A 26,481-nucleotide genomic window follows, 5' to 3' on the forward strand; every position below is an offset into this window, starting at 1 on the left:
CGTGAAACGTGACCGCGGTTGACTGACAATCCCGAAATATCATACGGAGGCCATCAGATCAATCTCCGCGTCGATGATCAACGACTACCATCGAATTATGCCGAAGCAACAACGAAATTCCCGAAACGCGTCATCGTGGAACTCCGCGCGGTCTCGCGCCTTTCGAATCGACGCGATCGCCGAACGGACGCAACGAAATGCGTGTTCGACGCCTGCTCGAGGTTCCTCGCCGGCTGAAAATCCAAAAAAATTCCCAGCGCGTCGTTCGCCCCGGACACGGAATGCACCCTTGAAATTTCCGCGCGCTGTTCGCCGCGTGCTCGTCGACGCAACGCGTTCGGGCGCCCATGGAATGCGCCGCATCGGGCCGGCGCGTCGTCGGTTCGAACGCAGCTCCGTCGGTTCGCGAGGGCACGATGGTAATGTCCTGGACGAACACGGCTCGCGACTTCCATGATCCTGCTAGCCGGCGCCCTAATTGGCCGTCTGGGCCACGTACGGGGGCATGTAGGGCCCCGTGAGGATGTACTGCACCGCCACCACCATCAGCTGCGGGGCACTCCACCTGATGATGTACGCGCTCCCTGAAACAGAAATGCATTTTCCGCGTTACTCTCGGCTGCCTCGTGTGCATCTGCAACCGCCTAAGTGCCGTCCTGCAACCGGTAAAAAGACGCGGGCCTCGCGCGCCTGTGTTGCGGTTATGCGATATAAGCTAAGCTTGTGCCGGCGCGTGTCGGTGAATGGGGAATTTGGCTGCGGGAACCGGTAATGCATCGCGCGGCGCGCTCGAACTTCGATATTCTTCCGATAGAATCAAGCGTTCGCAATCGATGCTCTAACTGAACTGGGCATTGCCCGAGTTTTTCGCTCGCACCGTGCGATATGGTGCATTTACTGCGAATGCTATTCGACCATTTCTTTTTTTAGCGTTTAAATCTTTTCTGCAGCGGTTTCACCCTTCTTCTAGTGCGTTAGATATTATTGTCTTAATTATTACGTATTTATGACAGAAATTAGTAGCTGAAATATGACTATAAATACATAAGAAAAATTAAATAATATGGGTACACTATGTTCACCTTAATTCCTATTTTTACTATCCTTTTTGAAAATATCTATTTTGTATAAAGATCCAGAGGAATATTGTTAAATAGTAAATTATTTAAGAAATCGTGGTACAAGGAGTTAATTTATATCGCATTTAGTACAACTTCTAGTTTCATTCGCACGTCCATTCGCAGCCTGCAAATGTTTCGCGACGATGTCAATTATAAATCCTAAATAATCGCACTTTTAATCGTCGATGTATCATTTTCGAATTGACCTGACCTTACTCTCGAGATCCTAAAAACTAAATTACATCTGGGAACGATGGAATCTGTGTTTCCCGGATGATCGTGCGCGCAAGCCGTTCGTCACTGGCTCAGGGTTAAATCCGCGCGCATTAATGACAGAGTCGCTCGCGCGACCGTGCCTAATTCCGAAAGCGCATTACCGTAATTAGGCGACCGAATCGGATACCCCGTTATCCGAAAAATCGTGTTACAGTCTCGCCAACAACCCTGGCAACCGTTCGAACATTCTTCGGTCGTTCTCCTTTCTTTTTTTTTTTTTCCAAAGGGTTCGCCGGGCGGGCGCGCAACGGGCAAAAGTTTCTCGCGCGGCGTTCAGAATTTAGATTAACATTTAAGAGAGCACATTTTCGAAATAGTTGCCGCATACAGGCAGCATACGTGGAGCGTCTCCGACGGCGAGCGAAAACTTGCCGAGGGTAAAACTCGTATAAGCGGGAGAGGAGTTTCGTGCGGAACTTTTCGTCTAAAGTCCCACGGGTGTTCCCTTCCGCGCTATCTCTGATCTGCGCTCGCTCAAGCTACGTCGGGGAGCTCATTGGTTTTCCTATAAATACATCCTTGCTCGATCCGTCGCGACGCGTCGGCCGAGTGTTTCCTCCTCCGGCGACGCCGCACCGCCGCCGCCGCCCCTAAATTTCCTCGCGCTCTCTTCAGGGAAACGACGCGACGCGACGCGGCGCCTCTCACGGAAAAACTCCCTGGCCCTGTCTTCCCCGCTATCTTAGCAAACCAGCTTGCCGACTTATTCTCCATCGGTTCACGAGGGACTCGGTATGAATATTTCCGAATCCCGAACTGTGCTTTTCCTCTACCGAGGACTCGACCCTCCGTATTCGGAAAGATGGCCGGAAGCATTAGGATCAAGAGGGTGACACTAAAATGGCATTAAATTTTTCGATTGTAGAAATTGTGTCAATTTATTTAGACGACAAGAAGCCGCGAGGAATTGAAAACGAAAAATTCTAAAGGAAAGAAGCGTGCTTGGATAAATTTTAAAAATTAAATAGTTCTTTATCAATATACGGGAAATAAGTAAAATATATGAGTCATACGAGACCCGATCATAATTAGATAAATCTCACAAAAATAACTATGTACCTAGTATAAAGTAATAAACTTGTACCACTGGTAACCAGCTTTGCAACTAATATAAAATATTAAAAAAGATGCGACTACAAGGAAGAACGCCGCAAGGAATCGGGAATAATGCTTCGTCCTACCAGTGTTTCAAATTACGTAACTTCTTAGAACCCATACGATCTGTCTTCGCGACGTTCTCTATAAATACGTAAATCCTATACGCAGCAGTTCAATGAACGCGTTTTCTGATATTTCTCGAAATTGTGACTCGCATCGTTACCCCCTATAACCGCGGAGATATTCTTCTCGTTCGCCTCGAGCCAGGCGGTAACTAGCTCGGCGAACGGCACGCACATCGGCAATCACTGTACGCGAACCAATGAAAGAATTTGCTCGGAGAAGGTCGCGCGAAACAATTTCAATCGGTCCGCGTCCCAGTTCGGCGGCATATCGGGCTTCGCTTCGCAAAATTAAAGGACGGTCGGGCCCCCGGCGTACATCGATCTCGCGTAATCTCGCTAAGTGATCTCTTTGACAGCGGCGCGAGGCGTCGCGACGCGCAAGACGCTCCCGCGTCGAACGTATCTCCTTTAGGAATTTCATTTCGTTCCCCGTCGCGTGCACCGAGCATTTAGCTCTTTTCTCTCTCTCTCTCTCTCTCTCTCTCTCACCGGCAGCGTGATACGCGATTCGATTTAAATGGGGTAGGAGAGGGGAGGGAGAAGAGAGAAAGGAGGCGACGCGAGCCGTCGCGGCTCCTCCGGCAACTTTTCCCACTCGAGTCCCCGCGGCAGTCTCGTCGAAGGGTCACGAAATCAAAGTTGCCTGGGAGAGGAAGCCCCTGCCATCTGTGCCGTGAATTACCTGTCAACCTGACAGCGAGTCCCTTCGTATTTCTGTTTATATCCGAGCGCGCGAGCGCGCGCTCCCTTGCCCCGGCTTCCCGCCGTGGGGCGACAAGAGCCCACGATTCTCCCGCAGAGAGACGACGACGACTTCCACCCCCTTCCCGCAACCCTCCTCTTTCTCTCTCTCTCTGCCAACGTTCCCCGGCGTGTCTCATTTGCGTCGATAAGTCGGCAAATTCGTCGGCTTCGCTCCGGTACCTGTACTTTTTAACGCGTTCAATGGCATGGGGTCGCCGCTGATCGACACGAGATTACTAAGAGCACGTAATTCGAGTAGATTTCAATGCTTTCAACCCTTAGCCCTCTCTGATTTCTATGCTTCACTATTTGCAAGCTTCAATGTCGTGTATTATTGTGCTATTTTTAGAAAAATTGATCTTAGACTTTGTGACTTTTATTTTATTGTTATGAAGTGTATGCGAAAGGATATACAACGTAAAGATGTGATAGTATTTGTTACGGAAAGGTTATGATTATGTTATGAATATTGCTCTGCCTTTACATTGATACGATTATTTTACTTGTCCAATTACTAAACAGCGGATTTTTAGGCGTAATAAAAATTTTCTGCAATAATTAGAAGATACATGATCTACGTGGATATTGATTTCATTCTTGAACATTTAAAAATAATGCAACAGTATTGCTTTGAATTCTTTTAATGTTTTCATTATTTTTACTCTTTCCTATTTAAACTAATTTTTGATATAAACGCATTAAATCTGTCATTATACTTATCTAACCATGAACATGTTACACTATTTGTCTGATTCTTTGTACTTCCTATTTCTATTTCATTTAATTCTTATTCTCAGTCTTATTCTACTCGTCTGACCACAAGCTACCTCCACGCATGATATCTTATACAACTTCACACTGATTCTACCTTCTTGGCTATACATCTATCTCGTCTATATTTCCAGTCAGAGACCAACAAATTACATCTCCTCTACCTCTGCTCCGATCACAAGTCGTCCCCGTTCTATTTATTCGACCACATACGAACCCACTAAATCTGTCCGACCGAAAGTCATTGTCATTTCACTCGTTCCACCGCGTGGGTCGCTGGTAGTTCACTTTATTCGTCGCCCAACTAGCCCACCATTCTATTTCTGCCCGACTATAATACATCGACCCGATTCGCTATTATCCAGGATACATCACCTACGAGCGTAACTTTTTAATGCGATCGACTCCCGGACCACTGGCAGAGGGCGAACGATACTTTCGCAGAATAAAACGGCGCTATACAGCATTTCAAAGTCCGCGAACCGTAAAAATGCAAATTCGACCGGAATTTCGCGGTTCAATTATAACAGATCTTTAACGATGTAGACGTGTATTATATCGCGTGAGAAACAAACATGCTAATAAACGCGGTAACCTGGTCCACGCGCGAATGGATAGTCACGAGAATTTACCGCGGCAGTCGACGCGTTAATTTACAACGAATATTTATCCGGTGTTCGTTGGACCACGGCGAAATAGAGTTATAAATAATCCGGCGACTTTTCGGTCGATACGGTGCGCAAGAGAGAGAGAGAGAGAGAAAGAATGTGTGAGATAGAGATAGAGATAGACAGAGAGTGAGAGAGAGAGAGAGAGAGAGAGAGAGAGACTGGTACACCGAAGTAAATAACGTCGAACGGATTCATCGAGTCGTCGAGATATCAGTCGTGTCCGGGCGTCTCCTTGGTCCCGGGCGCGGAATTACGAACCGGTATCGCGTGGCCGATGAAAAATTTCAAATTGCGTGGACCGCGATCGGCACGGCGATTGGCGCCGCGATCCGCACAAAGAACCGCTGCCAAGATTTTTATTTACACGACCGCGCGGTCTGATTTATCGGCGATCCAGGGTTGCGCGAACCGCGCCGCGAGTCTCGCGTCGTCTGAAAAATATATTGTCGGCTCCGGAGCGTGAACGGAGAGGAGGGCACTTACCGGTGTGCCTCGGCCTCGTAAAAGAGAACGCGAAACCGGGATACACGAGTGGAACAAAGAGAAAGGTTGGGGGTGAGAGGGGGGGAGGGGGGGGGGGGGGGGGGACAAAGAGAGGGAACGAAAAGCGCAAAGAGACGGAACGAGAAAAGCATCGAGTTCGAGAGCGCGGAGCCGGGAACAAAACGCAATAGCGGAAGAGACAAAAAGAAGTTGACGGCGGGCCGGAGAGAGGTGGGAGGGAGGGAGAGGGAGAGGGGGGGGGGGTCGGGGGCGGGTTGGCTGGAAGGGAAACGAGGGGACGCAAGAAAATAAAGGGGAAAGACGGGCCAACCGGCTCTTATCGCGGACACGGGCCCGAGTTACGGATTACTCGGTATCGCGGCCAATATGTCAGCCGGTAAGAACGACGAGGAGTCGAGCGTTCCTATCGCGAAATAAAATGACCCCGCGCCGGCCCGTGCGGCGCGCGCGCCCGTGTGTCCGCTCGCTGGTCGCTTGAAATATCGGCCCGCGACGAGCCGGACGCGGCTATTATTGGCGCGCTCCTGCTTCCCGGCGGAATTACGTATTTCTCATGGCCGCCGGGGGCCCCGACGTAACAATCCAGGGAACCGTGTTAACTCGACGCTCCCGGATAGAGAGACGACGCGACGTCGAACGTTCCCCGCTAAATCGGCGAGCGCCGCGGTGAATTTTAATGCCGGGATATCGACGGGACCGCGCGCCGCCGAGAATCCTGGAGAACCAATCCGCGCGCCGATTCGAGAATCGAACGAACCAGTCGAGCGCGTTTATTGCCGCGATTATTGTCGTCGGCCGATTGGCTTCCCTGGAAGGTGTCTGTCAGCCGAACGACGGATCCCGTCAGAGATCCCGCATACTCACTCTCTCTCTACCCGGGCTTCCTTCGATTTTTATGAAGCTCGCAGCCATCTAAATCTGCGGCCGGATGTTCTGCTTTACCAGCCCTTAAATCTCTATTCAGTGCTTCGCGATCCGTTTGCTGTGTACATTATGTACAGTATAGTAAATTCTCCTCGCTCAGCTTGTAAATAGAAATGGAGAATTTGGGGAGAGGAGATACAATTATTCGGGTCTTGCGGCATATTTTTATACTTGTTGACAATAGAGAAAGCATATGAAACTGTATAGATATTTAAACAATTTTAAAATTTATTTAATGCATTTATATTTAACTTGCATTTAATACTGTTTACCTAAAACATTTTTATTCTGCGCAAGGATCCATAATCTAGTCGTCAATAGACTGCACATCTTTACGCAAGATAAATATGACTTAAGCCAATTATAGGCATAAACGTGGCCTCGCGAAGGTTATGCAAACAACACGGGTCTTCAAAGAACATCGTTATTCCTCTTGTCAAAGACATCCTTGAACGGTCTCGCTCCTCATTTCTTTCGCAAATATCGTTTGAACGCATAAGTAAGTGTCCCGCATATTATTTACAAAATTCCTCGCGACGACTTTCCGCGTTCGCTTTGTCGTTTGTCCGCGCGGGAAATGAATGGCGCGTATTTCCTTATCGAAGTTCCATTCCGACGTGCTAAACGGAATAGATAAAACGCGGCGGGAGAGCGCCGGCAACGGTGTAACCAGTTTCCCCGAGATTTGTATCCTTTGAGAGGCGCGTTTCGAGATCGATCTCCCCGCCCTCATCCTGTTTGCGTTAGGGTTGGTTAGGTACGCGAAAGAGAGACCGCCTATTTTCTTTGTATTTCGCCGCGGCGAGGAACGTCGATGCATTTTGATCGCGACACAATCGGGACTTACGTCACGCGGCGACATTACGCGCCGCCAATATATTTTCCATTCGCAGCGTAAACGTCAGATTTAATATTCCGCGCGTCGCCCGCGCGGCGAGATATTTTTCTACTGGCTGCAATTTCGCCCGGCGACGATCCGCGGCGCCCACCGCCTTGTCGCAGGAAGTTGTGCATCGGCGGAAGGCAGAGAAAAAAAAAGAAAAAAGAAAAAATAAGAGGCGAAGCCGGCCGACCGGGGAGGGGGGCGGGCTGACGTGATTTCGAGAGGCGGGCGGAGTCTCGCGAAAGATTCCGCCGCGCGCCGGTTAATCCCGGGACGCATGCCGGTGAATTTTAATGTAACGACGCGGTGTATCGACAGGTGTCGGCGCGGTGATTTTTCGATGACGGTGTACCGCGCGTCGCCTATTTGTTATTGTACCGCCATCGAGCCGGCCATTCAGGCGCCGACTTACCGCGGGCCGCCTGAATCGATCGCGTGGCATCCGCCGAGCGCAAACACAATGTTTGCCCGTTTTCAACGATACCGGTGGCGCGTTTACGGGCCGCCGTTAACATTCCCGCCGATCCGACGGATGCCGGACGGACAAAGGGACGGAAAAGCAACCGAGCGATTCCGAAAAATCCCGTTTATGCGCGCCGCCACCGATTTCGTTGGAACTCGCGCGGAAAAGCAGTCACCGCGGAAATATTTCGTACGCTTTTGGGGAACGAAGCGCGCCACCGTGTTGTGCTACAGCTCCGGTCCGATCAAATGTAGCATACGCGGTGCCCGTGCAAAAATGACGGTACAACGGAATTGCCGACGTACGTCAAATGATAAGTCGATGAGAAAGGATAACGTTTATTCGCTTAAGGTTTTCGGGAGAACTGATATGTCGGCATATAGAACTGTTATAGTATAGTCAAACCACGCCATTCGATTCCTATTTAATAGCATTATTTTCTAAACCCACTTTCTCTCGAAAATACAGCGTCGAATAAAAAAATGGTGTTCCATATTTCCGATATATTTTTTTGACGTAGACTAAGCTCCTATCTGGTCGTATCGCCAGTTACACGACACCCTGCATTTACTCCGTATATACACAAATATATGTTGACATCGTATCAAATGGTAAAACTGTTTTAAAACTAAATCACTTGAATTTTTTGAAGATGATAGACGAGCTGGTTCACTGTACAATAACTGAAACACTTTTTTGGGGAATATCGGAACGACAAAAGAATAAAAAGCACATGTTTTTTCAACTGTTTCATCTGCGCTCCTGGCGAAAATTTAAAAATACCATTGAAATCGATCGATGTTGTTGCGAGTTACAAGCTCCATGAAAAATCTATTTTTTAAACGAATTTTTCAATCAAATAAATCTCGCGGCAATAACTACGTACACGATATGGAGTAATGACCGATGTAAAAGAAATTTATATTGTACAATATTTCTTTACATCACGCGTTTGGTAAAAATGTTTGTTAATGGATCAATATGCTGCAACGAAAGATCGTAGTTAAAATATTCTTTTGGGGTTGCTTGAACACTTTCATGCGATACAAAACCGAGATCGTGCCGGGAACAGAACGACAGCGTGTTTCGTGTGCTGTTAATCGACGCTCGATTATGCCGGAGATCCCGCAGACTTATTCTCTTCCCGCCGGCATTACCCGGGCGGGGAAGATCGGGATCGATCGGCCAACAGATCCTCCTCGGGATCCGTCCCCTATCTCGCAGCCCGTTTCCCCGATCCATTAAAACGACCAGCCGAACTTCCTTATCCCTAATTTAATCAACGATAAGGAAAAGTTCGCCGGCGGGCCCGCGCCGTCGCGCCGGTGGCAAACATTTTTATCAGACGACACCGGTTCGCTTTTTCGTCCCGTCCGACCCTCGGACACCTTTTTTTCGCCTAACGAGAACTTACGACGTCGTGGCGGGACCGAATTTTACTTTCGAAGCTTCTCCAGCGACACTGAATTTCAGTTTGCGGCTTCCGTTCGCCGCGGGAATTAACGAAACTGGTTCCCGGCGACAGGAACGTCTTGCGGCGTCGAAAACGAGTCTCCCGACATCGGCCGTCTAATGGAAATCTGTCGGCAATGCCCTTTGTAAATCCTACCTACGAATCGGGGGCACCTTACACCCTTCTATCGCGAACTGGAGGCGTGGTTAACGTCCGCACGAATGCTGGAAAATCTACTGTTCGAAAATAAATCTCCAGTTTTCTGCTTTTATAGCATCTTGATCTTTCGACCTTCCACCTGCGAATAACTATTACACTCTTCGCGGAGAAGCGAGTACTTTTGTCTGGCAACAGATATAAACGTCGGTCGATTTCGTTAAATATGTATGTGATAGGTAAGAGTAAATGTCAGACTGTTTAGGATAATTTTTGGAAGAACTATTTCAGAGGAACCGCACATAGAGTGTCCGATAAAATACTCGCTTGAAGAATCCGTGTACGATAAAGCTTTAAAATTGGTTCCACGAAATTAATTGTGTTCTATATGCGAGCTAAACGATCTCCGACCTAACAATAAGTATACAATATGTTGTAACACTGATTTACCGAGTCTTATAAGCATAATTACTTTATTACAGCGGATGTTAGTAGGCGTGTCGCTTTCCAAGAACGACACGATCATATTTATTTAAACCTAGAAACATATTTAATCATCTCCTATAAAAGAATCTTTGCAGCCTGAGTAACTTTAGAACAGAACACGTTGATTCGATCGTTACGCTGGACACGAGAGCCTGGCGTTAAAAATGCGAACAAGTCTGCATCGAGTAGAAAATCGAGGAGACGTCGCAGGAATAAAAGCATTGCGCCGATAAGACAGCGAGGCGTTTCCTTTATCACTGGTCTCCGTGTAAAAGCCGCGGCCGTTTCACTGTCTAGAGTAATCTATACTTAGCGAGCGGGCCGCACACACGAGTCTGAAGGCGTCGCGCGAGTGGAAAGGGAGCGTCCCTAGTCAGCCGACGACGCCTTCATTTTTCTCGTGGGATGGTCGTCCTCGTCGTCGTCGTCGTCGAGCCGTCGGCTTTAAGAGACAAGACGAGGCCAGTTATAACGTTCGACGAGCTCGGGAAACGAGGTCGAAGCGAATAAGAAGGTTATCGAGTTATCGGTTATATATCGGCGCCGGATAGATGGAGAGGCTTCGGTGTGATCGTTCTACGCGAAAGACAGAGGGCGAGAGAGGCAGAGAGTAAAAGAGACAGAGAGAGAGAGAGACAGAGAGGGAGAGAAAGAGAGAGGGAGGGAGAGAGAAAGCGAGAAAGCTAGAGAGCGAGAGGGTACGCTGGATCTCGCCAAAGTGCTCCGGCACTTGTGGCACGTGCAATTTGCGACGTCTAAAGTTACTTCTAACGTGCTGTTGTTTTAATGGCCGCAGACGCTACCAGCAGCGACTAAGTCAGCACTATTTCCCCGTGAATCTTCTCGGTGCAGGAAAATTCCCGAACGAGGAAAAAAAAACCGGATGGCGAAACGAGAACGAACCGATCAGTGCTCTTCAGCTCGCGCGTCCCGAACACGACGCTCTTGTCTTTTCTTTCGCGAAGGCGTCGGACCCGATTCTAATTCGTCGATACTTTCAACTCCTTCCTGTAATCTGCGTTAACAGTGCTTTGATATAAATCTCACGGATCGACGGTTCCTTGAACTATTTACCTAAACTCACGAGTGGAATTCATTTGGTGGAATTACGACATTTCTATTATAATAGAAATCAAGTGTACTTTATAATGTATACTTGAATTAATTTATTTTATGGATTTTATAGGTTTGAGATTTCTAGTAGATAAAGAGTGAAACCGATTATTCTGATTGGTTAGGTTCAGTGTGAAGTATGAATATTATCCCGTTCATCAATCTCCCTGTCACTTAACATGTCATACTTAACATGTTGAATGCCGTATAGGTCACATATAGGTGATAGTAGTTTTTGACTCGAATGCAAAAGAGTTAAAGTCCCATCCACTATGACAAACTCCAACTTTCTACTTTCAGTTCCAGTAATCGATTAATTAGCTGTTGCGACCTTTCTGAAAAGCTTGTAGTACCTAACCTAGACACTATACACAGTCTTTTGATAATAATTATTTATATTCTTTTAATTGTTCGCTTTATTTCAGTCTCTGAATATTGAAAGTGTCTTAACATTTATTAATACATTATAGCGTCTAATCAATTTGTAATTTAAGTAGCAAGTGGTTAAATTGCTAACTGAATTAAAATTGAACTAAATTGCCAACTAAGCAGCTAACTGCTTAAATTATTTTCATTTTGCATTGATTTTTAATTTTCAGTTCGATGCATCGAATATTCAAGTGAAACCAAATACAAAGTCTTTCTCTCCCAAGGAATGTCTACGATCGTGAAACTCGTAATCGTAGTAGCTGCGAACGATCGCAGGAAAGACATCGCAGCGTCGAATGCGGACGAAAGGCTGCATAGAATGTGTCCGGGTAACGACGCGACGGTCAATTTGCTAGTATCGTCGGGAGCGTTTAAGAAGGAGGTTATAAGCAGTCGGAGAAGGTGGAAAATGTCTCGGACGAGGCAATATCGAGGCGAGCGGGACGCGGATCGAGTAGCTAAGAGAAGGAAAGCACGCGAGCCGCGCGGGTCTGCCTCGAATTCCCGGCATCATTGCGGCGTGTAGGAATTCGAGGTTCGATCTCGTTGCAGTCTCGCGATCGAGATATATTCGTCGGATACGGAGGCCCCGGGGCCGTCCTCCGAGGTGTCTTCAGTCTTCTCGCCCGGGAAAGGAACGAGGATCCGGTATCCTGGCTAGCTGGGTTCCCGCTCACGTATCACCCACGCATTCATTTATCACCGGCCGGCCCCTTTTCTTCGTCTCGGGGGCTAAGCGTGGCATTTGTATAGGGGCTGCCTTAGCCCGTCGACGTGTATATTACGTATGTGGGCGGCGGGATCACACGGCGTGCCCTCGGCTCTCTCTCTTTCCCTCTCTCTCTCTCTCTCTCTCTCTCTCTCTCTCTCGAGTGGCGGCCAGGCTTCGTTGACCCTTTTATTCCTCGCTGGAAATTACCCGCAGAGTTCCTCGGCTTTCCCTTCGTTTTTCACGCGTCTTGTTTCGTTGCCAGTCCCCCTAGCCCGTTCCTCTGATATTTACGAGCGTTCCTCCACCCCCTCGCGCCCTCTCTTTCCCGGAAGAAGCTCCCTTCGAATCGTATTAGCTCCTGCAGCCTATCCGGCGACACATCACCCGCAAATTACGCCCGTCGCGAACGGGATTTTGTTGTCCGCCGCGGCAATATGTGCGTCCTCTACGACTCGTTCGACCACACATTTCTCTCCATTCCGCCGGATCTATTCCTGACGCTGAGCTACGACGTCTACGGGTCAAACGGCCGCAAACCGGGGCTCCGGGTGTCATTCGAAACGCGAATGCATTTCGCATTAACTGCGGAGACGAGGGCGCGGTATGTGTACAGTCTGTCGCCGAAGGGACTCGTTTATTCTCAAACTACTACAGACGAGACGGCCAATTATAAGTCTCTTTTCTTGTCAAACTATTGAGATGAAACTGTAGCAAACCGAGGTATATAATATATTTCACATTTGTTCTATCTAGTAATGGACGTGCTGTACGTTCATGTTCGTCACTGGAGATTGTCATTTCTTTTCAAACTACTGAGATCAAACTGCAACATACTGAAAATTTGTTATACCAAAAATAATGTCAAACTATCTCTAGTTTGTTCTGCAGCAATAGACACATCTATACGAGTTTGTTACCGAAGAGACTTTTTCCTTTTTAAACAACTACCGCCAGGATCAAACTGCATCAATCCGTAGCTTTTAAACGTCATACAGTAAATCAATGAATCTCTCATCTCGTCCGAACCAGTGAACATGGTTTATGCGAATTTTTTCCATTTAAAAATTCATCCTCTACTATTCAAACTACTTCAAACATACAACTACCGGTACAAACATAAATTTCTGTAAATGTAGTACGATCAAGAAATGATTCCCAATGAAAAACGAAATCGAACGCGCTTTCGTGGTAGAATTTGGAAACACTTTGCATCGAAGGGCTTCTTTCTATCCCATCCTCGGACCTTCGGAGGTCCGGCAGTTTCGTGGAAGTCAGGTCAGTCCGTATTCAATTTGGTGACAGCGCGCAGCCGGTCAAGAGAGACAGAGGAAGAGAGACAGCATAGCAGCGCGTAGTTTTGTTCACATAATTCGTGACAACGAAGACTAATAGCCGTATCGCAGCAAGGCTCATTTATCACGCTTGTATACGTGACTTAATGCACCGTTCGGACAGCGCTAACACGCCACCGGCACCCGGAAAGACCGATAGCTTTCGGCTGTTAGCGCTGCCGCGCGCCGAACCGGTCCTCTTCTTCGAGTTATTGCCCGGGGACGTGCGGGTCGCGAGAAAAATTGCTTCTGCCCCCCGATACCGGCTGACGGGGCATTTATTAGAATCGTTTCTGGTCGCCCCCGCGTCACAACTTGATACGCGAGACACCACCGAAGTTTTGCTGCCACTAATTGAGTGGCGGCGACGAACTAGGTTTCACCCAAGGCTAACAGCTTGTCGGGAGCCGAGCTGTTCGAACCGACAAAACGGCGCGATAGCGTTAATATCATTTGTTTAATAATCATTTAGACTAGTTTGTCTATGGTCAGTGATTCTAACTCTTTACCGTCGAAGATCGAAATACTATATACAACGCTATAGTCACTGCTATGTAATGATGTATAGGTTTATATCGGAAGCCATTATAATATATAAGTTTATACAAATATTGAAAACGATCGACCATTTAGCAAAATTGTATCTAATTTGATTTGTTGACCGCGTGTCTCTCGTTGTAGAGGAACGAACTAGACCTCGGATCATTACGCAGACTGAAAGTTGTCAAAGTTAATCACGAAAAAAGTAAGATAGAAGGATGTCTCTTTCAATTGTTTTAATAAGTTGCACGCGCGAGAGTGCGGGCGCAAGCTCGTTGATCAATTAATCAATATTGTCCAACCAGTTGACACTCGTTCCTTCATTCTTCACGCTCTGTTCGTACAACCAGTTATACCGCGGCTTTGATGCATTCGTGATAAAAGTGACCAGGAAAAATATCAGGGTGCGAGGAGATAGAAAATTTTCAGAACGCGTCTACATTCCTCTAAAACTTTACTACAATGATTATCGAAAGAAACATATTTCTTTTTAACTTAAGTTTCGTAGAATATACTTAGAATTTTTAATTAATTCTACTTAGAATTTTTAATTTTTAATTTTTAATTCTAATATAGAATTATCCTGAAATTTTTCTGACGTCTGCGTAGTTTAGCTAGGTATCTAATCGTTTTCGTCAAAAATTCACGCAATCTGCGGTTCGATTGTATTTGAAGAGAGAAGCGTTGGGAAACGATTCGCTCGTAAAAAGGTGAAAGTAGAAGAAGAAGTGGTCTGGACGAATGATGATTAATTATTCGATAGACTCGTGCTCGAAAAGCTCTTCGCGCGGGCTCGATATCGGCTCGAAACGACGGTCGAGAGTAGGGGGTGGCACGCGAATCCCCGGTCAGCGGCCGGAGCAGATAATTCAGTGGTTTAATGTTGCCTGAAACGAGGCGGCACGGGCCCGGCTGGGCGCGAGTCGCAAGAAGCTATCGTTGTTTCCATCCGATAAAACCCAATCGAACGTGCGCCGTATGCGCATACATATGTGCTACGCCGGCGGCAGCGGCGGCGGCGGCATCGGGGGGAGCTTCTGCTCGATAAGAAGTCGGCTTTCGCGGCATCTGGGAGCCGAGCCTGTCTCTCCACGGTGCCCGCGCGGAGGCTGGAACGGGTAGGCGAATCGAGAAACCGGAAGCCGTAAAATCGTCCAGAAGCCAGGCCCGGCTCGGCTCTTCTCGGGGCTTGGCTCTTGATCGCCACTTTGCAGGGTCCCGGGGAAAAAGGTACGCCGAGGCGTAAGAACATTTTTCCGGCCTGTTGGGGATAAACTGGATCCCTCGGGGCGTGAAGAGGGGGAGGGCCCCCGGGGAGGGAGGAACGAGGACGTCGACGTTGACGTCGACGTCGACGACGACCTAGACGCGGAGAAACGGCGAGGAGCGACGCGCGACCGTTTCGACGCTCGTTTCACGCCGCGGCTGCTCGCCGAGTGGCTCTCGTGGTGCGGCGAACGGACACACGAAGCCCGTCCACTCGAAACGGGCAACCCCCCTGCGAGCGAAACACGGCCCCGTCCCACCCTTTCTCTCTACCCTCTTTTCTCCTTTATCCGCTCGAAGAATGGGACGCGTCTTCCGGCCACGCTCGCGCCCGTTTTTTCGGCTGGTCCGCGCGCGCTGGCGCCAACCCGAGCGCGAATTCTCGTTTCCGCGCCTCGCCCGGCTGCATTTCCGCCGACGGCTTTTTCACCGGAGCCCCTCGAACACCCCCGGTCTCCAGCCAACCCTAATTTCAGACCTCGGCCTCTGTCAAACCTCTTCCTCCTCTCTCTCTCTCTCTTTCTTCCTCTCTCTGTCTTTTCCTCTCCCCGTTTCTTTCTCTCTCTAACTGCTCCGTTTCGCTGCAGCTTCTAAATCGGCCCACTTTTTGATCTAGCACTCGATTTTTATTCACTCGCACGCGGAAACGCTTCCGTCGCAGCCCGAGATACATTCCACAGAACGATGCATTCATTTTCCGTCTTCCGTCAAGTGGTTGAGAGGACGCCCCGAAACGTTTGACCAGCTTCGCCGGATCGCGGCAGAACGGTTAAGAAAGCAGCGGGGGACGACTCTCCTCCAATCCTGATTTATGAAGTTTGTTCTACGATGTCTGAAATATCGGTACGACTCCGCCGTGTTTCTTATCATAAGACCGCGAAAGTTTCCCCGGATTCTCGAGTTCGCGGACTTTCCTGTTCCTCTATCAAATAGAAAATAAACCGCGGCAGCAATCGGGGCATCAACGATGCACGTATTTCATAATTCATGAAAGATATTTTTATCTTACGTGCACGGAGGAGCGCGCCGGCTCTATAGACAGATTTATAGCGATACTGATTTTTATAGTGAACTGCGTTATCGCTCGACTTGATTAGTTTTAGTAAATTGTATATCACGCTGTTTAGTAGACTGTCTGTAGGACATTCTGGCACTGTTCCTGGCAGAAATTATCTTCGACAATATTCATCGATATTCTTTACGTCGAGTTTCATGGAATACTTTTCGCCAGGGGTTGCAAGGTAGTATTATTTACTACAATGTTGCTCAAATTATAAAGACACCTTCGTAAAGATATAAATTCGTAAAAATGACGAAAGGTCTAAATAAGTAGTTTGGTAATGTTTAACAAATTTTCGCCGACTTTTTCTTTTATAGTCCTTGCTAATAGAGAAATAGTTCTATGACAAATTGTTACTCCTTTATCGAAATTTATATTACAATAGAAATAGCAGACAATTTGAACAAATCTTGTTGCCATTAGATAATACACAGGAATTCGACAAATTAATTATATTCACAATTTATAAAAAGCAGGTCATTCTATTTAAAATATCTAGTCAAAAATCTGTCGCAATATTAAATTTGTATATTAAAAGTGATAATTAAATTTATCCTTATTTAAGTACGAAGATTCAATTTAGGTGTGTCAAGCGTTAAAGTAGCGGAATCGCGGACCCGTTCATTGTCCCAGTGACTCAAATCGCGGATGTCTCTCAAGTGGGGCCTAGCCAGCACCGGGCCGGGCCGGGCCGGGCCGTTTCGAATTGTTTAAACATCTTCCGCGCCGGTCTCTCCAGCCCCGATTTTTCGGATGGAACGTTTGACGGTCCCGGCCTGGCGGGTCTCTCTGGCGCTCTCTGGCAGGTACGTCCACAAACAGCCTCGTTTGCTCGTCGTTACGCCCTCGTTGCTGTAACATAATTCCCGTTTGATGCGGAAAGAGGAGCCACCGTCGGGAGAGCCGCTTAATATCGCTCCGCTGCGTCATATATTGCGCGCGTTCCTCAAATATGCACGCGCATTATGGCTGTTTATGCCGGCGCGTCGCTTCCTACGAGGGGTAACCTCGTGCGCCGACTTTTTCGCGAATTTCTCGCGGAGAGTTTCTCGCGCCGAGTTTCTCGCGCCCGACTGGTCGCTCCGTGTCTCGGCCGCGTTTATAATCCGACGAAATCAGCCGTCGGAGAATCCATCTACCCGCGTTCTTCCCGCTTCTCGTCGTTTCCGGACGAAGAAAATTCATGCTCGCGATTCGTCACGGAGGTTCGACCCCGATCGACTAAATAGTTTCGGGGCGTCTCATCGCAAGCTATGAATTGGTAATGATTCCGGGGCTTATAATGGGATTCGGCTAGGTCAGCAGCTCCGCCGCGCGCGAATGCGGCGGTCATCATCGATGCAGACGATCGTTTCTGCAGCCTAATGTACCGTGATGCATCGCCCCGGTGGCCGAATTTATCGGAATTCACGCGCGGTCCGGATCGGCGCGATTCCTCTCGTCCGCCGTGGATCTTTTTACGGATCGCTGCCGCAAAAAATCGCACGGGAAACCGGGGGATGCCCGAGTCATTGCGTCGCTGGTTCTCAACCTGTTCGCGAAATATGGTTTTTCTTGACCCCTTGTCATACTTTAACGAGTCAGACTCATGATGGAAATTTATAACAATAAGCTGTCAGCTATACAATTCCATCCGTTCCTTTAAGCAGAAATCTTGTCGCCAATATTTAAACGTTCGGATAGATATAAGTACGCAATAAATATAAAATTCCTTTTCGTTCTAAAAAATTAATTTGATCGAAAAAATTCTGGTCATAGTAATTGCAAAGAAAATGGTATGACGAAAGATTAATCTTGCAGTGTCTTCTCGGTTTCGTAGAATTACAATTAATTAAAATGTTACTTTACAGTTGAGGTTGCACAACGGTGGATAAATTTGACGCTGAATGCATAACAATAGCCGTAACCTTATGCTTAAAACATAGGCAGCTGCGCGGTGAGGTGTACTATGGAAGAGCGATACGATGTTGACTGTGCGGAAGATGCGCACTGTTACGCTGCCTTAAGAAGAATTATGTGAATTGGTTATCGATTTCAGATGTGCACCGATGCAATGATTTCAGAAAAATGAATCCGCTTGTTGTGTAACATGTTCGGATGTATATTCCGAGCTGCGGGAGACGGGTTTCATTGATGGCGGTGGACAATAGGAAGAGGAATTCCAAGAATAGAATTTGGGTACGTAAACTTTCTCTAATCGCCCTTCAGCTTGGAAGCTAAAATTGGACATCTTGGGAAGAAGAGATATTATAAAAACGAGAGGCAAGGTTCGAATAATCGTATCATCTTTTACCAGAGTGCCATTTTTGTCTGCAAGCTGAAGGACAATTGGGGAGAACTAGTAAGTGACAATGACAGTGATAAAAATGGTGACGAAGCTAAATATATGAAAGCTATTATAAGGACAGCTATTGTTACTCGGCACGCCAAAAGAGGCGGCGGCGAGATCGAAGTTTTGTAAGCTTATACTCGCGATGTTGAATCAGCGGTAATACGACTACGAAGGGGTGAAAGCCTGGTCAAACGTCGCGGTGGGTTCGAAGACCACGTCTTGACTCCCATATGTGATTTTGTTACTGTGCACATAGCAACAATATAAAATCAATATTGCAGGGACAATGTTAATCACGTGATTGAGTAGTAACAAAATGTCTGCTTCGATCCAATAAATCGCTGTTTCTATGATTAGGAATCGTATGACCCCATCGAAATAACGCCGCGTCGAAATAATTTCGTTCACAGCGCACCTGAATCTTCGGCACACTATTTGGCAGACTCGAAACGCGCGTTGTCCGCGAATTACAAAATGATTTTTCCAGCAAAGGGCGGCCCGAAGGGACCACGGCAACTACACTTCCTAAAGCTATCATCTCCCGGCGAGTTTCCCCTCTGATTATCCAGCAGGTGCGTGGGCGCGGATTCCGCTCCCGGTCGTATCTTCCCTCCCCCTTCGGTTCCCAGCCGTTCTCCCGCGACATCGAGCGAGCAGAGAGTGCCGGCTTTTTCCTCGGGCCGGTAACAAGCACCGTCCCGGACCGGCCATTTCCGTCCCGCGTTCTCCGGCGTGCGCTTAATGCAGTAAATTGCCAGCCGGCGAACCGGTATGCTAATGTGCTTACTCGCGAACCTGCGCCCGGGGTCCCAGGGCGAACGAAAGTTCTCGAGACGTCCCTGTTTACAGGGCGGACCACCGCTCTGTGTGTCCCAAGTCGCGTCTCCTCGGCTCGTTACCCGGCGACCCGTGCCCGCACAACCCCGTTCGACAAGGCGAGCGCGCGGCGCGGCGGGGTCCGCTCGCGCCGGATATTGCAGATTGCGCGAGCAGATTCTTCGAAGCGGAGGACACCCGGACGCATGTGGCGGCGGCGGCGGCGGCGAGGCGGGCTTAATAGTCTCGGCTAAATTAGCTACGCCGGTGATACGACCCGCCACCTCCGCCTCCGGTGAGGTCCCCGTATCGCCGTGACCCCGGAACCCCGGGAATCGTTCCGAGAATTCGAAGCTGTTTTCTCCGCAGAAGATACCTTCTTCGGTTGGACGATCCTCTTGGAACCTCTGGCATTGTTGCCTCTGTTATTCGCAGTAACCTTCCGGCTTCTCTGAACCAACGGTATAGTGATCTAACATCTTGGCGGAAAGTAATCAGAGATCATTAGGGTAATCTGTTCAGTGAACGTTGGAACAGTGAAGGATTGAGGTATATGTTTCTGGAGATGCTCGTTCGTATATTCATTATAATCATAGTTCTAGCTTTTTTGTTAGCTGTAGCTTTTTTAATAATTTATTTTTTGACATTGTTCTAATAATTCTCTTGATACTGTCACTTCGATAGTTCTCTCGATACTGTCACTTTAATAGTTTCCTTGATACAGTGTATATAAAACTCACACGAAATTAGGACAATGTATTTCGCATTTTATCAATAGAAAAGACAAGATTGGTTACTCCTGTACTATTCTCGAATCTTGCAGATATATGACAGCCAAAGAATTTTAATTTATGATTTAAAGTCTACTTAAAATCGTTATGAAGTTCTAAAGAAAATTCTTCAGAAACTACAATAATCTCACCCACAATCCACTAACTTATTTCGATTAATATGATATAAGATTAATCTTAAAAGTGTAATATAAAATTTAGTATAAAATACGTCGAATAACAAATGAAAAAACGATCTATTAAATCCACGAATTTGAACAAAATCTGGAAAATACGTGCAATTATGTATAATAGAATTAATCTCTAAATTTTAATGCAAAATGATATGGCGAACTTTAATTACTGTTCCATCTAATACAAAAAACATTGCTTCACTGAGAGACGTTCTTTCATCGACCAGGTTATCCTACTCTGTAAAATCGGTAAAATGACTTTGTCGCTTTTACTTCGTCGATGATGCGGCGACCTGCCCTTTAAAGCCTAATCTACATACAAATGGAGCGTCAGGAGTCCACGATAAACCGTTCTCGGCTTACGGGCAACGACTTTAGCATCTTCAGCGATCACTCGGTAGAACAGCGCATACGTTGAAAGACAAGTGTATGGAAATAGTAGTGCAACGAAGCCAGCAACTGTTTGCAAATAGCCGAGAAGTTTTTGAGAAACGGCGGTCAGAGGTTCTCGCGAGAGCAGACCTGTTCCACCGCGCGCGACGATGAAAACATCGAACATTGGAAAATATTCCCGGGGGAAGTATCGATAAAACGACGTTGTCCTGTTGGCCAACGCGGAATAATGCAGCAGCCAGCGTTACAGAAAAGAACTACAGAACCGTGCGTATAGTTGTAACAACGAACGATTTGTTTAGGGCGCAGATCTAACCGACGTTTTCGATCGAGCATCGCGGCGAACTAAATTTTCGTTTTCCGACGAAAAAAACTTTCGTGGTTCGGAAAAATTTTGCGAGCAGAGCAGAAAGGTAAACGGAAAAGCGGCTGCAAAAGTCCGGTGGGGAAAGGTCGCGGCGCGGCCACTCGGCAATAAAATGCGCGCAAGTGTACTTTGTCCGCGGCATCACCGAGCCGAATATCAGAGGCTGTAATTGAAAGGGAATTAATTACAGTCTCGGCATGTTCGATGCGACGGGTTTGGTTCGGCTGGGGGCCGCGATCGAGAGGACCGGTAAACAAACAATTTTCGGGCAGGTATAATCGGCGTTCCGCGGCGCCATTGCTCGAAATCCCATTAGCGGCCGGTAAAAAGGAGGGAAGCGCGATAACGTTGACAAACTTGCCCGATCGGCCCCGGCCGCCGATCGGAATTTCAATATTTCGCGGATCGATTATCGACCGACGGACCCCGGGTCACACCGGTCCCGGCCGTTCCGCGCCCGCATCGTCGACGACGCGCGCGCCCAACGCTGCCCGCCCCCCCCCCCCCCCCCCCACCCCCTAAATTATACGGCATTACAGGGCTACAAGCGCGACGCTCATGAAATATTAACGTTCCAATCCTGACATACGCCGGAACGATAAAATCGATCCTCTATCCGGACGATCTCGGACCAATATTTTTTACTTCGAAACAATCTGTCACGGCGGTATTACCGGGCCGCGTCTCCCGTTCCCCTAATTTATCCCCCCCCCCCCCCCCCCCGCGCCCCAGAGATTAAAATCGACACCGACGACCGAATCAATCGTTGACTCGCGCTCTAATTCGTCTCACGCGATCTCCCGGTTATTCCCTGCGCGACACCGGTTATCGTGTCCCCCGGCTGTTCAACCCGATTTTCACTTTTTTACGTCCCGCGGGACACAGCATTAAACGATTTTATACTGCTTTATCGCGCCGCGCGCCGCGCGCCACGCCGACGCCCATAAAAATCATACGAAATCAGGATAACTCGTTTATCAGCCCGGCGGAATCTCGATTATTTCGACCTTCGGTGTCAGGATTCTCTGTTGGCCCGAAATATGTTCCGCGCGTAATCGAGCACGATGTAAAGTAACCCGAAGACGATTTACTGTACAAATCGGTGGCGATTATTTGGATAAATCGTTTTCACTGGTTTGGGAATGTTGGTGGTAACCCTTTGTAGTCGAGACTATTCTAGTAACAAAATGACGACTGCGTACAGTGAACAAAAATATAAGAGTTGTAATGTACTTTGGTAAGAAGGGATAAGTATTCTGATAATAAAATTAGAAGTCTATTGATTATATAAGGGAATAATTATTTAACAAACGGAAAAATTCCTTTACCTTCTTCTAAACGGCACAAAATTATAAAATACACAGTGAATAAAAATGTAATAAAAAACGAAGAGGTTGACATTTTAATTTTTAATATTGTCACCTTTGTGGTTAATTACTTCGAATATTTTATTCTTTATGCAGCAATCCAGCTTCTACGACATTGCAGTATCAATTTGATTCCATTCTAGCTTTCTAGGTCTTTAACGTTACTGTATGGCTTATTACTTATTATATACTCTTTATAATAAAGGGGTAACAATATACGCTTAAAATATAAAAGTATATTATATACCCTGAAAATATAAGGGTATATTGTATACCCTTAAAATATTAGGATATATTATATATCCTTAAAATATTAGGATATATTATATACCCTTGTATATTCCACCGATTCTTAAATTTATCATCAAAATACTTTTAGCTATCTTACTAAAGTATCTTTGTACAAATTTCGTCCATTGTACCCAATTCTTTACGCTGGACGCGATGCCATTGCACTCGCAACCACAAAATGAGGTAAACGTGCCGCGGTCGCGTCAGAAAAATTTAACCTCCCCGCAAGAAAACGTTCGAATCGAGAACAGAGAATACGCTCGGTTTTTTTCGTGGCATTTCGGAACACTGGAACCGATTATCGTCGTCGAATTCGTGTCGTCGGTCCCGGGAACGTCAAAGGGGAAACCGTGGCTCGGGAGTCGGAAAGACGGTCTCGCGTCCCGAGACGCAAAGGAGTGGTTGGGGAGGCGCAGAGGAGGGGGAACGCGACGTTTAAGCTTTTCACGGCTCGAAACCTCGTTATCAAGCCCGGTGACACAAAACTCGAAAAAGGTATCGTTTTCTCGCCGGAGGCGGCGCCCCGTCGCGCGTCCCGTCCTCGCCAAACGAAACTTTTTCATCAAATTTATCGGGGAACGCCTTGGGCCGTGCTCCTAACCGGTCAAAGTCCCTTAGACTGCTAAAACCAGGACTCCCGCCGTCGCGCTCTTGCTCTTTGCCTGCAGCTGTTCAACCGCGACGCAACGGGAGCCGTGTCTCTCCGGCCACCGCAGCGCACTTCCGGCGAAATCTTTGCGAGACCGCCGTTAGCTCGGGCACCGATTCAGTTTTACCATCGAGAAACGATCCCGACGTGTCCCCCAAACCGCCGCGGAAATTAACGCGGGAAAACGACGCCACGGTGTCCGGGCTCGGGAACCGTCCCTGTCAGAATATCGGTCCAATTGCGCGCCGTGTCCCAGAATTCGTGGCCGGACCTCTGTCCATGGTCCGACCGTGGCTGACCGAATCTACTGGCGCTCGACGAATCTCTCGGATCGATCTGTGCTCGGCAACCAAGCTTCGATGCATACGATTGTTTAAGCTCGCGCGGATATTCGTACTGTCCCAGCGTCTTCTCTTCTGCGTCTAATCGAGAAATTACTGTCGCGCGATTGGCCAATCCCCGATACTAATGTATTTAATCCGCCGTCGTGTTACACTTTCTATGCGAAACACGTGTGTCGTGCCGAGTCGTTCAGAGTTAGTTCAGTTTTCAAACAACTGTTGTTCAACAATTAATCATGCTAATGGAAGCCAAAAATTCGGGAACGTAATTTGATCATTGCAGAACATTGTTTTTTTTATTAGAACACGATATCTCGTTTCTAAATATATTAGAATAATTGTTAATTTAATTCTTCTCGACTGTCACTGTTTCAAAAAGAGAAAAATATAAATATTGAGGGATATTTTAAGCCAGTGTGATAAATATGTGATTAATACGTCCCTGTCATAATCCACGTTTTACAGAAATAAACGTGTAATACGCGACTAGACGGTTCGCGCATTAAATCGCATAGCAGCCAACATATTATAAATATTTATATTTTCCTTATGCGATTACGAGGGTGTAAAGTAAATGCGTGTAGAAAATACATCCCGGCGCCGTTTTTTACCCAATTAATTTGCGTTGCAAATTGAACAAACATAATAATTTCTGTTAAAAAAATACGCAATCAATAAACTCTCTGTTTTGGCGAAAAAAAAAACTGGCGCATTTACATTTTCCGGCAAAAACGGCTCTTTTTCGCTGTTGCAATATTTCTCGGAAAATACACGTTTATTAACAATAACGCGTTCTCGTGTATTACCCGGTGCATTTCCGCACGCACACACACGCGCCCGCGCCTATTAATGTACAGAGAAAGTACACGGATATATTGACACACTATTTGCAGGACCGGTATTAATACATTTTTAAAAAAATACAATCCTTTTAATTTCGTTGCACGTTGGAAAGAATCGCTCTGCGAAATCCTAAAAATTCTCGTTCGCAGATATCAAATGATTTTTACAAAGCGGATTTCATTAAAATTCGCTGCCTTCTACTTTTAGTTAGACGAAGCTAAGCGAAGCTCCGTCGGTGCTAATTAATGACCGGAGCACGTTGATTGCGCGTTTCTCTTGATAAGTCGCGATCCGTCGATTGTTTTTCTTGCGCGCGAGCCCGAGAATCCGTATCACGGTGAAAAAATCGTCGGATTCGCGAGGCGCCGGGGAAAGACCGAACAATCGCGTCGACGAGAGATTGCGGAAGGCCCGACCGGGCTGTTTACGGATTCATGAATTCTCGTTTACACGCCGGCAGAAACGTACGCCCCGTTCCGTACAGCATTCTTAAGCATGCTCGGCGCGAGCTTAGAAGCCGAACTCGTTGTCGTTACCGTAAACAGTCATTTCACGTTGGGCGAGAACGAGGCAATGGAACGCCGGGGGAGGGGAGGGGGGGTAGGGACCGCGGCGCGGCGCGCCGACCCGACGGAATTCGTCGGCTGGCGAGGATTTAGGACGGCGTTTTCTGGCCGTCGCGACGGATCGATGAAAACCGGTCCGGAGGAATTTCAATTTTCGGATACCTCACGGAGGAAGCCCGCGAACGATCCCCGCCAGCTCGTCAATTATGAATTTCATTTCGCCTCGGTCTCCGCTCGGGTCGCCCCGATCATTTCGCAATCGCGTCGCGCCATCGCGGTGCCCATTGGTCGCCGCGCAACGGCCGCGCCACGAGCACACGGCCGTGCGCCAGGGCTCGCGGGCAAGATTTAAGGCGGCGATCGTCGAACAAAAACGGCGAGCACAAAGGATCGAGGAGCGCAACAGCGCCGGCCGTTCGTAAATTTGCCGGACAGCTATCCCCGACTAAAATTAACCAATCCATAACCGGTGCGACGATCCCCGCCCACCGGAGGATCCGTTTCCAATCGGTCCCCGATATATCCCTTGACGCCGTTCCTCAAAGGTCCGCGCCGCGGAAAACGAACGTCTCTGGCGCTCGACGGGCGATCCTTCGATTCCACGGGCTTTCCCTCGGCGTGTCTGCCGCTACAAAGAAAATTCCCGACACCCGATCGAGTACGGAAACAAGGTGGCCGGAATCGTCGGCGGGCGGTTCGCGGGCGGTTCTCCGGCGATTGGGCGAGAGCGGAGGAATCAAGCCGGCAATACTAGCGCGGCCAAATATCCCTTTGACGAGCGCCGAGCGCGGCCAGGGAAACAGGAAAATAACCCGGTCCGGCTGTTCCGTGTATGCTTTTCCGGCGCATTTCACCCGGCGCGGCCCCCCCGATATCCGTTCCTCTTTCGATTTCCTACGCGGCGGCCCCGCCACGCCGCGTATTTCCTTTACATTGCATATTCAAATGGAAGGTAAAAGCCGGGGAGGGGTCGCGAAACACACCGCGGCGCGACCGAAAAATCGAGATCGACTCGTCCGTGTGTCCCCCACCCACATCCGCGCACGGTTTTCCATCGAGAGAGAGAGAGAGAGAGAGACAGAGAGGGAAAGAGAACGGCCGCGTAAAGCGTAAGAGAGCGGAAACGAAAATGAAGGTGACACGGGGGTCGCGACGCCCGCGCCCCGCCGCGCCGCGTTGGAAACGGGATGATGAAGTCGTCGTTTATACTTTATATCGTATGCATGAAAATTTCGGATCCCGAGAGTCACCGTTATTGCGCCACGGGGGAAGATACCGTCGTTCCCCGAGCCGAGCCGCGTCTCCGCGGAAACTTACATTCTTTATGGATACGGATAGAGCTCCGCACCCAGAAACCGCGATATATCCACGGGCGCCCGGCTTACGGCGTGTTAAGCCCGCGCGGTGTGCCAGCCAGGTGAAGTCG

At 48.0% G+C, this 26,481-nt stretch overlaps 1 protein-coding gene across 1 annotated transcript in view; it reads right to left on the reverse strand.

Moving 5' to 3' along the window:
- Positions 1-474: 474 nt before the first annotated feature.
- LOC144476050 (lachesin) overlaps positions 475-26,481 on the reverse strand; it is a 374,265-nt gene continuing 348,258 nt past the window's right edge. The window contains exon 9 of the mRNA XM_078192608.1: positions 475-584. Within this exon, the coding sequence (XP_078048734.1) occupies positions 475-584 (110 nt within the window). The remainder of the gene's footprint in view (positions 585-26,481) is intronic.

This window comes from Augochlora pura, chromosome 10 (genome assembly GCF_028453695.1).
Source record: "Augochlora pura isolate Apur16 chromosome 10, APUR_v2.2.1, whole genome shotgun sequence".
NCBI classification, from domain to species: Eukaryota; Metazoa; Arthropoda; class Insecta; order Hymenoptera; family Halictidae; genus Augochlora; species Augochlora pura.